We start from the raw sequence: 14,001 nt of genomic DNA, 5'->3' as shown, positions 1-14,001 counted from the left end.
GATGGGCAGGCGAGATTCACAGCAGAGCTCAGCCACCTACAAGTTGGGGGAGCTTGGGCAAGTCAACTTTCCCAAACCTCAGCTACCTCATCTGTGAAAAGGAATCATTGCATCCACCCCAAAGCTAAGTTCCTGGCACTGAGAAGGCACATGCTGGAAGGAATGCAATACGTGGCAGCTATTAAAATGAGTTCTCCATCTCTCCACCCAACATATGATTACTAAGTGCCAGGGACTTCAGTATCCTTGGGAGAAAATAGAAAACAAGACAGTTGTGATCTTGCGCCATTTGTATTCTAGCAATCCAATTTAACAAACTTTATTGGGTTTGGGCTATCAGCCACTGCCTGGGTACACAGATGAACAAGACATTGTCCTTGCCCTGAAGGCAAAGAGAAGTGGACACTGATGATAACTAAAACAGGGGAAGGAGAATGCCAATTCGGTACAAACCAAGAATGGTGGGGCTCAGGGGAGAAAGCCTTCTGGAGGGGAGATCGTATCCATGGAAGATATGATACCTGAGAGGGCCCTTGAAGGATGGATATGATTTTGTAGGATGGGACTGGGGGGTGGGTGGAGTGGCTTAAACAAAACATGGAAGCAGGAACAGCCAATAATCCAACCCCGGCAAAAGAGCTGGCTGTGCAGACACAAGAGGGAAGAGGCTGTATGTAGGCCTGGGAAATGCAGGTTGGAGCTTTAATTGCCAGAGTGAGGCATTTGTACTGTTTTCCCAGCTGCGAGAGCATGCAGGAGCTGGAACAGAATTGCTTGATTCTTAGCTCTTAATACCTGGCCCTTCCTCTGGTTTCGTTCTGGAATAGATGCACTTGTTGCCACCTTACCTTCTCTGCCCACTGCCACCTTGGTCCCATGTACAGTGCTCAGTGTCCTGTTGCTGTTCTCAGGTGAGGGTCTGATACACTCACTCAACCTTAAGCAAAAAATGCATTTCCAGATGGTACCTCCCTAGGCAATTGTATTTGGCAGGTACAGTGCAAGGAGCACCAAATAGAATCTGGCAGAGGCCTGTTTCTAATCCTAGCTCTGCCTCTCACCAGCTGTGTGACCTTGGGCAAGTCACTTTTTCTTTTCTGAGCCTCTGTTTCCTCGTCTGAAAAATGACAGGCTGGCTGGGATGATTGACAATGACTCTTCCAGCTGTGATGTTCTTTAACTAATTTGCCAAATATCAAACCTAAGAATGTCTGTTTTGCCTCGTGCAAGGGGATGTCATTGTTGCAAATTAGTGTTAAGCATGAAGCTCACAGGGGAAGAGATGGAGAGGTGACATGTAGGTGTTCTGGCAGTGTTGGCTGAGTCCAGCTTGGATTCATCACAGCCCAGGCTATGATGTGAATGGAGAAGCCTCCAGAATATTTCATCTTTCAGCCATGCAAATCATTCCCAACCTCTCAGGTCTTCCCAGTTGAAGCCCAGGACATTGTGGAGCAGAGATAAGCCATCCTGTGCACTGTCTGAATTCCTGACCCTCAGAATTTGTGAGCCTGACAAGATCACTGTTCCAAGCCACCAAGGCTGAGGTGGTTTGTTACATAGCCATAGATAACTGGAAATGGGGGGGGGGTGTTTTGAGGGTAGTCTGAGGATAAAATGTCTCACTACACTGGTGAAACCTCAGTGGGTGTCCTCCTCTGTCACTGACTTTGGAAGCCACCTCTGGTCTTGGGTATTACTCTAGGTAGCATGGTGCTCTTGGGACAGGAGGCTCAGAGCCTGCACTGTCCTGGGATGTGATAAAGTTTATAAACAAGGAAGCTCTTTGGTCTTCCTCCTGGCTGTCCAGGCACTGGTCAGCTGGGGGGCAGGGCCCATGTGTACTTGTCAATACCCCAGTCTGTGTGGGGGAGGTGGCTCACACTGGTGGAGGTCCTCTAGATACATCTTACACCTTTTTTTAAAGATTTTATTTATTTATTTATTTTAAAAGATTTTATTTATTTATTTGTCAGAGAAACAGAGCACAAGCAGGGTGAGTGGGAGAGGAAGAAGCAGACTTCCCAGTAAGTAAGGAGTCCAATGTGGAACTTGATCCCAGGACCCTGGGATCATGACCTGAGCTGAAGGCAGACGCTTAACCAACTGAGCCACCCAGGCGTCCCTTACACATGCTTTCATTTCAGTTCATAATAGCTCCATTAGAAACTATAAGAAGGGGTGTTAGCCCCAGTTTACTGGTGAAGGAAACGCTCAGGTGCCATGCCCAAGACTATCCATGGGGAATGGCAGAGCAGGGCTTTGAACCAAAGAGCAGAACTCTGAATCTAACACCTTTTCCTCTAGGACCTCTTGACTTAGGGATGGGAAACTCTGGGAAAGGGCCTCCATTTCCTTTAGCTAAACAGTCTCTTGTCTTCAAGTAAGTTCTGTCTTGGCTGTGATTCTGCTTCCGTTTCCTTCTTCCCAGCACCCTCTCCACTCTCATTCTTTTTTTTTTTTCCTCCTGAGATTTTTGGCAGAAGGAAGAGAGGAGGAATCCACTGCCAAGTCCTTTATTAAGGAAGGCTTGATGGTGATGTGGGGCTTCACAACTATGCAGAGGCTGGGGGGAGAGGGCATAGAGGACAAAGGAGATTAGGCCACTCCCAAGCTGGGGGTTGGTGGTAACAAGAGGAGTGTCCTTCTCCATCTCAGCCCCACCCAGCTGTGAAACGTCGGTGGTGAGGTTCCCAGAAGAATCCGTCAGGGAGCATCCTGGCTGGGAGGGAGGAAACGGCCTATTCCCTCGTGGGACTTCCTCTTTCACGGTGTGTGTGTTGGGGGGAGGAGAGGGATGGGGGGACAAGGAAATACCATTTTCTGAGCGATTGTGCCAGGCTATATCAGATTATCATCGGCTCATTTAAATCAATTTCCAGATCAGGCTTGGAGAGGTTAGTTGACTTGCCCAAGGCCACACAGCCTGTGAGCGGCAGAGCCGCTAAGGACGCCCGGAGGGTCTCGCCCCTGGCGCTCGCCACCACTCCTGGAGGTGTCTGGGGACCTGGCAGGAGGCTCTCGGCCCTCACCTCGGGGCTGTCCAGAGGGGGCTCCCAGCAGGGGGCGCGCTGAGCCCCCGTCCCGGGCCGCCGGGCGCGCCTCCAGCCGGCGCCTGGGACGGGGCCGGCCGCTCCGCCCCCTCGGCTCCTCCGCGGCTCCGCGGGCGGGCAGCCGGCCAGGCGCAGAGCAGAGCCGAGCGCCGCGCACCCGGTCGCGCCCGCCGTGCCCGCCCAGCGCAGCGTCCGCCGTGAGTAGCGCCCGTATGCGGGCTCGACGGGCGGGACAGCGCGCGCGGGGCTGGGGCTGGCGGGGGGCAGATTGCTCCGGGGCGCTTTCTCGGGTTCCCCGAGCCCCGGTCCCTGACGCCGCCTGCCCGCCCCCCCGCCCCCGGGTTTGGCCGGCCTTGCCCTCGGGCGCTGTGGCCGGCCCTGGACCTGTCCGCTGCGCCCCGGGGGGCGGGGGGTGGCGCTCCGAAGCCTGGCACTTTGACCCGAGGGACGGGGTGGGGACAGCGAGCCGAGGCTTGGCACCCGGGGAGGAGATAGGAAACAGACTTTCATCAACTTAGGGCTCCATGATGGGGAGACCACTACAGATTTCCGGGAGGAGAGGGGCCAATCTTCTCAGCATCAGCCACCTCGCACACCTTCTCTCCCCATTTGCACAAGGACGTGATTCCAGAAGGCTGCTCCACACACAGTCAGCTTGCTTGTGGCAGAATGAAGCTGTGGTCCCGGTCGTCAGGGGCCCGGGCCAGAGCTAGGGTGGGAATGGGGGTAGCCAGTAAGTCTGCAGCCGGCTGGGGTAGAAGGGCACAGGAAGGCGTTGTCAGTAGTTGACCCTGACTTTGGGCCAGGCATTGTGGATGTCTCACGGCATGTGTGGGTCTGGCTAGTCCTCACTGTAACTTTGCCAGGTGGAAATTAGTATTCTCACTTTAGGAAGGACAAAATGAGTCCCAGAGAGGTGAGCATTGAGGCCATGCAGGTAGTGGTAGGTGAGGCGTGCAGCCTGAGAGAAAGGGAGTCCTAGCTGGTTGCCTCAGGAAGCGGGTGGGAGCAGCCCTGGGGGCAGGTGGAGAGAACGCAGCCCCTGACACCTTGTACTCCAGAATCCAGTGGAGGGCAGCTGGGGGCTGCTGCTGTGGCTTCTGACTCTGTTTCCCAGCTGCCTCCATGTAAGGTATTTCTGGGAGAGTCCTGGTGACTAAGGGGAGCTGGTGCCTTGGCCTCTTCACAAATACTTTCGGAGTCTTGTTCTTCTCCTAAGATGTGTTTTTAACACGTAAAGTGGCCCCACCGATAATTCAGCTGCTTTGGGAGAGGCTTGGGCCGGGGTGGGTGGGGGCACAAGGGGTGTGTGGATGGGGGTGGGGGTGTGCTAGTCTGGAGCAAGTTTCCAGCTAGCAGGAATGAGACCTGAACTGACCCTGACCACCCCCCTAAGGTTTCCCTCCTTATTAGACGTGAGGGTGAACAAGCAGGCTGTCCAGTGGAGCTGGACCTTCACTAGAAAAATGGGGTTTTCTCACATCAGCTTAGGCAAATGGCTGATCTCTGAGCCCGAGCTTCCTCCTCAGAGATTGGGGTTGTCAAAGGCCTAACTGCATGGAGGGGCTCTGCAATGCTGGAGCCCCTTCCCTCCTGTGGGCAAACTCCTCAGAGCCTGAGTGTGATGATTCCTGATGTGGGAGGAGGTGTAAGAGGACCATCATGCCTGCCCCCTTGCAATGGTCCCATCTCACTGACTGACACTGGGTGAGGTGGGGTGAGGATCTCCAAATGTCCAGCAGAGTGAGCTGGGGTCAGTGAGTGAGACGATTTAGTAGGGTAGAGAGTTCCCTACTGGGGTGATCCTGTAGCCTTGGAGGCCTCCTCCTAAGTGTTCCCTCTGGAGGCCACTGGCTTCCCCAACCCCAGTGCCACTTTGGGGGGTTGAGGATGCTGTCATCAGAAGCCCGGGCAAGACAGCTGGAGTAGGCTAGCTGTGTGACTTAAGGTCCCATCCCCTGTCTGCACTTCAATTTCCTTCTTTGGTCAAACAAGTGGATTATAGACCAGACAGCAGTGGTTTTTCAAACTCCTCCCACCCCCAGTGAATTATTTTTTTTTTTTTTTAAAGATTTTTTAATTTATTTTTGACAGAGAGAGAGTGTGTACAAGCAGGGAAAGAAGCAGGCAGAGGGAGAGGGAGAAGCAGGCTCCCCGCCGAGCAGGGAGCCCGATGCGGGGCTCGATCCCAGGATCCTGGGACCACGACCCGAGCTGAAGGCAGACGCTTAACCGTCTGAGCCACCCAGGTGCCCCGCGCCCAGTGAATTCTTACACAGAACCCCAACCTATAGTATAGATAAAGGGGAAATGCTTTGGCTCCCCTTCCTCATGCTGGTGGCTCCTGAAGCAGAGTCTAAAACCCCCCTGGATGATCTTTGCCGTCCCTTTTTGTGAGGTTCTAGGAAATCTGTGTTAAACCTCAGAAGTGTTGCCTACCATGAGGGCTGAGGGCAGGAGTGTGAGTCCTAGTGATTCCATTAAGAGAAATGTGGGTGTTAAGGTGGGCTTCGCCCTTGGAATGTCTGGAGCAGACATCCTGTGCCTCTGACCCAAAGTTGTAGCTGTGTCCCTCCCCTCTGCCACGTGGTTTCATCTTTTTGGAGCCAGAAAGGGCTGGCTCCTAATTGGTGACTATAATTCCACCTCAGACTTTCTCCCCTTTAGTTTTACGTCCCTAAATTGGTAAAATTGATAAAATGCAAATTCCTCTTGGGGAGAGATATTAGGAAAAGGCTTTAAGTCGTTACTCGTTGTTTTTACCTGATGAGGCAGCTGAGCAGCGGCCTTGAGAAGCGAGGCTGGGCGACTACCTTGAAATCAACAAACATTTAGGGAGTGCCTGTTGTACACCAGCAGCGACAAGGGGACAGAGGTGAGAATGTGACAGCCACTGCCCTCATGAGGCTCCAAGACAGGAGGCAGGAGGGAAGGAATTCACATTTGTTGGAACCATCCCAACACTACGTAGGTCATTTTACATGTTTATCTCATTCGTCATACCGTAGGTCATTTTACATGTTTATCTCATTCGTCATAATGTAGATCTTAGTTTCATTTTTTTTTTTTTTTAAAGATCCCATTTATTCATTTGAGGGAGAGAATGGGAGAGAGAGCACGAGAGGGGGGAGGGTCAGAGGGAGAAGCAGGCTCCCTGCTGAGCGGGGAGCCCGATGCGGGACTCGATCCAGGGACTCCAGGATCATGACCCGAGCCGAAGGCAGTCGCTCAACCAACTGAGCCACCCAGGCGCCCTCATTTTTTTTTTTTAAAGATTTTATTTATTTATTCATGAGAGACAGAGAGAGAGAGAGAGAGAGAAGCAGGCTCCCAAGGAGCAGGGAGCCCGATGCGGGACTCGATCCCAGGACCCTGGGATCACGACCTGAGCTGAAGGCAGACGTTTAACCATCTGAGCCACCCAGGCGCCCAGTTTCATTTTTTATTATGTAAAATTTTGATTGCATACAAAACAAGTGTACATATCACATATTCATGTAACCACTACTCAGAGCAAGAAACAGCATTGCCAGCACCCAGAAACTCCCCTTGTGTCCCAGACGTAACCCCCCCACCCAGGCGTGACCACTATTCTGACTTTTAGCACCATAGATGAGTTTTGCTTAAGCGGAATCACACAGTATGTGGTCTTTTGTGTCCGGCTTCTTTCATTCAACATTATGCTTGTGAGTTTTATCCATGTGGTTGCACATTGCGGTAGTTTATTATTGTTGTAGAATAATTCCATTGTATGGGTATAACTCAGTTTACTTATCTATTCTATTGATGGCCCTTTGGTTGTTTCCGATTTGTAGTTATTACTAATAGTGCTGCTGTGAACATTTTAACATGGGCCATTTTGGGAAACATCTACATGCATTTCTCTTGGGTATGTCCATAGAAACTGCCCAACAGATTTCCAAAGTGTGATTCTCCTGGCAATGTTTGAGAGTTCTGACTGTTCCACAAAGTCACCAACAGTAGGCATTATCTAGACTCATTTTCCATATAAGTCATTTGAAGCTCAGGAAAGTTGTGCCGTGCTCAGTGTGTGCAGAGGTGATAGAGCTGATTCGAGCTCGGTCCTGTGTGACTGTAGAGTCTGTGTTTTCTCCTTCTGGGTTAGACAGAGACAATTATGAGCCAAAATGTGAAAGCTCTAACCCTGAAGAGACCTCTCTGGGAATTTAAAGGGGGTGGGGGATTTTAATCTGTTGTGATGAGAAATAGAGTCATGGAACCTCACAGAGTTGGTAGCATTTGAGCCAGGTCTTATGTGAAAGGAGTGGTTTTGCTAGGAGGGCTCTCCAGGTGGGCCTTCCATGGAAAGGGCCCAGCTTGAGCTGAGGCGTGGGAGTTTTGGGGGAATTGGAAAGGTCTACTTTGGCTGAAATATAAGATATAAGGTCTACTAAGGCTGGAAAGTTTAGTTGGGGCCAAACTGGTGGTCCTAGCTTGTCCTTAGGGGGCTCCCTTGCCCCCCAGCCTCTGGCTACCCCTGGAGCCCAAGGCGGGGGCTCATCATTTTGTTGGGGATTTGGGGCTGCTTCGAATCCAGCTCAGCTTCTGCTAGCAAATGGAGCTAGCCTGTTGTCAAATGGAGGATCTTAGCTGTTCTAGGGACGAGTCTCAGGGTATCTGTCAACAGAATTTTTTGGAGTTTTCTGCTTCCCTCTAGGTGTGTGAAATGAGTAACCCCACCCTTCAGGACCTACCTGACCCAAAAGAAGATGATAGATAGAAGTCCTGCCACCTTCTGGGCTAGTCTCAGGAAATTTGCCAGGATGGAGGCTGCGGGGGGGCGGGGGGTGAGTGAGGTGGTCTAGCTTCAGATTTTGGTCAAGCCAAACTTTCCAGGAGGATCCCAAAACCTTTTCCCTAGAAGGGAATTGAAATGCTTGTCTCCGTTGCTGTGGGAAGCAGAAACACAGAGTGGCTCAGGATGAGCCAGATATTAACAGTAATAATCACCTTTTTTATCTGCCTAGGAGTTTATGCCCTTATTACAAATGGATCCCCACATGGCTGTGTGAAGTACACGATGGAGATGTTACCAGTCCCGTTTACAGATGAGGGGACTGAGGCCCAGAGGGTGCCAACCTGTATGGGTTAGACAGCTACTACACGCCCAGGCTAGTCTAGAACTGGGGCTCCTGGGAGCCTGCTCTTTTTCATAGTCCATGCTTGCTGGGCTCAGGCCAAGCACAGGGTGAAGACCGAGCAGCAGGGAGGATGCCTGATGGACCATGGACATCAACAGGCAGGAGTTCAGCAAGTGACCGTGAGAGTCAGGCCCAGGAGCCAGGCCAGCTCTGCCTGGGGGACTTCAGGGATGTGTGCCCCATGGAAGGGAGGGCGGCAGGTGGCGTCGTGGTTATAGAGGGCAGCACTGGAGGAAGGAGTGTGAAATGTATACATTCTCTGAGAGTTGGAACAGCTTCAGCCACTTGGCATTGATGAGACGCACCCTTGTGTAATGGTGCCTCCACCCAGCCTTTTGGGGCTCATGGGGCCCTGGGTGTGGTTGGTATCTGATTGGCAGGCTGGAGAGAAGTTGCCAGTGCTAGCCAAAATGAGCTCTGAGAGGCCTTTGCTAATGACTCTTGAGAGACACATCCACAGTCATTTGCAGACTGGGCCCTGGGTCCTGCCCTTGTGGTGCTGTCCAGGGTGGCATGTGGCTGTCCCAGGAACGGGTGAGCTTCTTGGGGCAGGGAGATCCCAGGTTAGGATGCAAACAGTCTTCTTCTGGTGGGGTGGTAAACACTCCCCACGGCTCAGGGTTGTCTCTGGCTCTCACTGAGGTGCTCTGGGTGGGCAGTTAGGTCCATTTTATAGATGAGGAATCTGAGGCTCCTCTGACAAGAGATGAGGTCCCAGAGCTAGCTGTGGGCAACACTGGAAACAGAACCTCCAGCTCCTGACTGCTGGGGCCCACTATAATTTGTCACACCACTCCTGTCCCTCTTTCCCTTGGGGTAATGAGTGAGAGAGTTTACAAATCAGTTCAGACTCGCAGTTGGGTGGCTCAGCCCCTCAGGGAGCTGAGGTCATGATAATCCCTTACCTTTCTACTGCTTTTTCCAGTTTACAGAATAATTTCATGATTTGCTGTGGTTTTTACAGGATTAACCCCTTTAGCAGATGGGCAAGCTAAGTCTGGCAGTTTAAATGACTTACCCAGGCAATTGGGACTCAAACCCAGAACTTCTGACCCAAAGATGAGCGCTCTCTCTCCTGCCTCACGGCTGCCTCTTTTTCTCAGCCGCCCTGAATTTCATGAGAACAAATCGCTGAAGTTGGCCATGGGGCTGTTTCTCTGAACGTGTTCAGAGCAGATCTGAAAGAGTGAGGAGGGCTCCTTTCCTGTCTCTGTAACAGCTTCGAATTGATATAACTCAAATAAGAACCATACATTGTCAGTCACTGGTGAGAATAGGCTTGGGCAGGGTAGTTCTCGAGGAACTAGGGCCATGGATTATTGTTAAATTATGAGCTCCTGTGCAGCTGATTACTTTTAGGCCCAGACTCAGGCTTGCGCCAATGTTCCCAGCTGTCCTGACCTCAGATTTCCTCCGGTTTCAGGGCTGTGTGCTCCAGGCCTCAATGAGGAGTCCAAACATGGAGACATTCAAACAGCAGAAGGTGGAGGACTTTTATGACATTGGAGAGGAGCTGGGCAGGTAAGAGGCTGGGAGAGGTGGAGGGGGCGCCTCTCCTGGGGCACTTTTCGTTTGATCAGGTAGGCACGGGCTTGTCACAGGACTCCTTGGAAGCTTTAAAAACAATCCTGAGGAATTCATCTTCACGTGCTGCTCTGCAAATAGTGGTCTCTGTGGAAATAACAACTTGCCAGCAGAAGGGACTAGAATTCTTGTGCCCTATGTTTTCACTATCGCCTGGCTGACTGACAGTAAAGGCGGGTCTAAAGGAGTCTTGTTTCATCTGTTACTTTTCTCACAAAACCCTCCCCAAACTCTGGACTGAGACCTGGCCTGTTGGTTTTCTTCTCTGAGTCCCACTTGGGATTCTCCATGGCTCTTGGGATTTTGTTTCATAAGCTCAGCGCCTGAATGGGAGGTGAAGTAATCCTCCTGAAAATGGATTCGCGTTGAGTAACAGGCCTCACGAGCCTTGTCATGAAGCTTCCTAGGATCTGAGTTATTGGGTGCATTTCCAGCTTGGCTAAATACAGAATGCCCCCAGGGATAAATTCTGAGATCTGAAAGTGGTTACTGTGTGGAAAGAAAAGATTTTCCGAAGCTCTCTTCTTGCCTTCCATTTCTAGACTCTGCTAATATTTAGATGGTTTTTTAGTTATTACAGAACACCAGCCCTAGAGTTTGATTCTCACTGCAGTGCCTGAGATTGAAATTCATTTCACTCTCATTTTTCATGTGAGGAAACTGGTCCAAAGAGTTTAAGCAAGTTGCCCGAAGTTGCTCAGCCAGCGAGTGACGTAGCCAAGGTCTGGCCAGTCCAGTTTGTACCTGCACGCCTGTCTGCCTTTTCCAATAAGTACAGCACTTGCATACTCACGTGAGCTTACCAGTACACCCAACCTCACCCCCTCACACCACTAGCAGAGTAAAAACTTGGGGGTTTAAAGCCTTCACTGTATCCATGATGCAAAACAGGAGGCCTTTCCTCTTTGCAGAGCTCTTGGGTTCAGGCCTAATATTTTCTTACTTTTATTCATTTATTTTATTTTTAATTTTATTACTTTAAAAGATTTATTTATTTGAGAAAGAGAGAATGTGAGCAGGGGGAGGGGCTGAGGGAGAGGGAGAGAGAGAATCCTCAGGCAGACTCCCCCTGAGTGTGGAGCCCGATGCGAGGCTTGATCCCCGGACCCTGAGATCATGACCTGAGCTGAAATCCAGAGTTGTATGCTCAACCAGCAGAGCCACCCAGGTGCCCCATCTCTTACTTTTATTTTTAAAGACAAAATAGAAAGAGCTTCAAAGCCAGAGGAGCCTTACTTCAAGAAGAGGGTGTGTTACTTCCAGTCCAGGGAGTGCTTGTCCTGGCTCACTGGCTGGCTGGGTGGGGAGAGCGAAGGACTGCAGGAGGGGCAGGAGTCCTCAGCCTTTTGTCTGAGCCGACTGCCACTGGCAATCCAGGGCCTGGCAAAGGTAAAAGAACAGGACAGGGCCAGAGGCTGAAAGGTGGTCAGTGGGAGTCTGCCTCTGAATGGGAAGCCAGGTGCTTCCGATGTGGTGATACCAGGGGGAAAGTGGCAAGCTCAGGAGTGGACCCTGGCAGACCCTTCCAATGGCATCTGATTCGGGAGCCTCACCTCAGCCACATTGTATGTGGAGGGGTCTGTGCTAGGTGCTCTGGGCACAAAGATGAACAAGACACGGACAGTTTCTGCCCTCCTGGGGCTCCAGCCCTGCAGTGGGGGCAGCCATGCACATGCCAAGGGCAGAGTTGGAAGGGACCTTGTCGGGGTGGGGGGGCTCTGAAGAAGGAAGTCGAGACCATTTCCTGGGGACTTCACCTGTTATTCCTTCTTAGTCCTGTCTCTCCCCAGCTTTGTGTATCAGGGCTATTAGAGCTGCAAGAGGCCTCCTGTTAGCTGGTCCTTCACCCGTGGCAGGGTGGGAGGGTCCGTACCTCACAGACTGGGAGCTTTGGATCACCACCACCCCCTACATCTCTAAAGCGCTAACTGGACATAGAATGGGTAAGACGCTGCAGAGCCCTGAGGCCTTTGGAATGGTTTGGCATCCTAGCATTTGTGGTCTAGGGGCCAGATGAGCTAGAAGGCCTTTGGAGATCCATTCTTCCAGGTTCTTCATCTGAAAACTGAGGAGACTGAGGCTCAGGGAGGAGGGGAAGGTCTGGCCAGGAGCCATAAATAGGCTGGAGCTAGAGCCGTCTGCAGACGAGTGCTCCGACTCAGAAGGGACAGTCCTATTTTTCTCCCCTCCCCTCCCTTCCCCTCCTTTTCTTCACTTAACACGCCATTGAGGAGCTACTGTGTGCCAGCCACTGTCCAAGGCAGTGGTAAACAAATAGACACATTCCTGTCCTTTTGCAGCTTATGATCCATTGGTGGAGAAAGACACTAAACCCATGAACAGGAGAACCAAAGGGATAACTCTTTATAACATGTGTTAAGCGCTGTGCAAGGAGAGAGCAGGAGACACTGAGAGAGAATAGGGCACACGGTTGAGACCAAGTGGTCAGGGAATGGTGCTCAGAGGAAGTGACTGTTCACTTAAAAACTGAGGGGTAAATGTGCAGGCAAAGAAAACAGCATGGACAGAGGCCCAGAGGTGGGGTAGAGCCTGGGGACTGGGCTGCTGAAATGTGAGCTGTGGGCAAACAGTGCTAGATGAGGTTGGAGACATGGGTGGGGGCTGGAGCCAGCCAGTGAGCTCCCTGTCAACAGAGTGGTGGTGAGGTTTGGCCTTAGGGGTCAACACAGATCAGAATTTGTGTCCCCTTCCTAGCTGTGCAACCTTAGGACAACTTACTCAACCTCTCTGGGCCTCCGTTCTCTTACCCGTAAGATAGGAATAATAACAGTACCTAGCCCATAGTTGGGGGATTAAGTGAGATGCTGAGTCTCTGGTGCTTCTCACAGAGCCAGGCCCAGGGTAAGTGTTCAATGAACAAGAGCTTCCGGCCTCTTGAAGTATGTTTGGGGCACCAAAGCCCTGCCTCCCTTCTCTGGAGCCCCCTGGGGGGGTCTCTGCAGGAAGAACAGGGTTGGGTCATTCTTATTTTGGGGAGAGCTACACATGAACCTGGCTTCCTCTGCTGTCAGTGAGCACCCTCGGCTAGGCCCAGGGATGTCATATTGATTTTAGCTCCTCATTCAAGTTCAAGTGAACGTGACTGACACTGGTTTTCATGTTTACTTCTACTGGTAGAGGAAGCCCACAAACATAATGTTGAGCAAAGGAAGCCAGACTCAAATGAGTCCATACCATATAAGTCCATTTGCATAAAGTTCAAAACAGGCAAAATCAATCAGTGGTGCTAAAAGCCAGAATAGTGGTTATTCTTGAAGAACTAGTCACTGGAAGGGGGCGTGTGGGAGGTTCCCAGGGGGTGGGTATCGTTCTGTTTCTTGATCTGGGTGCTTGTTTCACTGATGCGTTCTTTTCAGGAAACTATATCAAGCCATACATGTTTAGGTCCATCTTCCTGTGGGCATGTTATACCTTAACTAAAACCATGCGTTAGCAAACAAGGAATCTTTGACTCTCCTCCTGGTTCTGGTCTGGTCCCCGAAGCACATGTGTTTGATTCCTTCGGAGGCCTTGTATGTTTTATCCTACAAGTAAAAGGACATCTGTGAGAAAAGCTGCAGAATCCACCTTTGGATCAGGATGGGGTGCCCTGGCTGGAGGGTCCTGGGCTGTGACCCTCACTGGACCCTATGCATCTTGCCTGATTTCTGGCTCCCAGTGCTGAGTGGAGACTATGGCTGTGCTCCCATTTTGGCACCAGCCTGCTGGGGCTGCTGGAGATCATCTGCTGTTTCTGGGAATGCTTGGAGAAATGCTGGCCTGTAGATTCTGGCTTCTCCCAGCCTTGGTAGCTGGGGTTAGGTAGAGCAGGGGAATATGAGAGCAGGACTTACAAAGAAAAACCCTCCCAACTCCTCCTTTTTAGTCAAGGCTAGGAGCAGAGAGGGGAAGTGACTTGTCTGAGGTCACTCGGGGGTGGGGACTGATGGTCTGACTCTTAGTCTAGGGCTCTGGCTACCACACCCTAAGAACTTACAAAGCACAGGGCGCCTGGGTGGCTCAGTTGGTTAAGCGACTGCCTTCGGCTCAGGTCATGATCCTGGAGTCCCTGGATCGAGTCCCGCATCGGGCTCCCTGCTCGGCGGGGAGTCTGCTTCTCCCTCTCCCACTCCCCCTGCTTGTGTTCCCTCTCTCGCTGTGTCTTTCTCTGTCAAATAAATAAATAAAATCTTTAAAAAAAA

At 51.4% G+C, this 14,001-nt stretch overlaps 1 protein-coding gene across 4 annotated transcripts in view; it reads left to right on the top strand.

Moving 5' to 3' along the window:
• Positions 1-2,483: 2,483 nt before the first annotated feature.
• The window catches only part of DAPK2 (death associated protein kinase 2), a 109,081-nt gene continuing 97,563 nt past the window's right edge, over positions 2,484-14,001 (top strand). For 3 of the 4 annotated variants that reach the window (XM_081829565.1, XM_081829566.1, XM_081829563.1), the window contains exons 1-2: positions 3,135-3,250; positions 9,639-9,736. In XM_081829565.1, the coding sequence (XP_081685691.1) occupies positions 9,660-9,736 (77 nt within the window). In that variant the 5' untranslated portion in view covers positions 3,135-3,250; positions 9,639-9,659. Of the gene's footprint in view, positions 2,772-3,134; positions 3,251-9,638; positions 9,737-14,001 lie in introns of those variants that run through there. The other variant, XM_081829564.1, reaches the window with a different exon arrangement.

Source organism: Leptonychotes weddellii, chromosome 9 (genome assembly GCF_054177405.1).
Source record: "Leptonychotes weddellii isolate Sample4059 chromosome 9, ASM5417740v2, whole genome shotgun sequence".
Classification (NCBI taxonomy): Eukaryota; Metazoa; Chordata; class Mammalia; order Carnivora; family Phocidae; genus Leptonychotes; species Leptonychotes weddellii.
The sequence above is the reverse complement of the archived record's forward strand: the minus strand, read 5'-3'. Positions and strand labels throughout refer to the sequence as shown.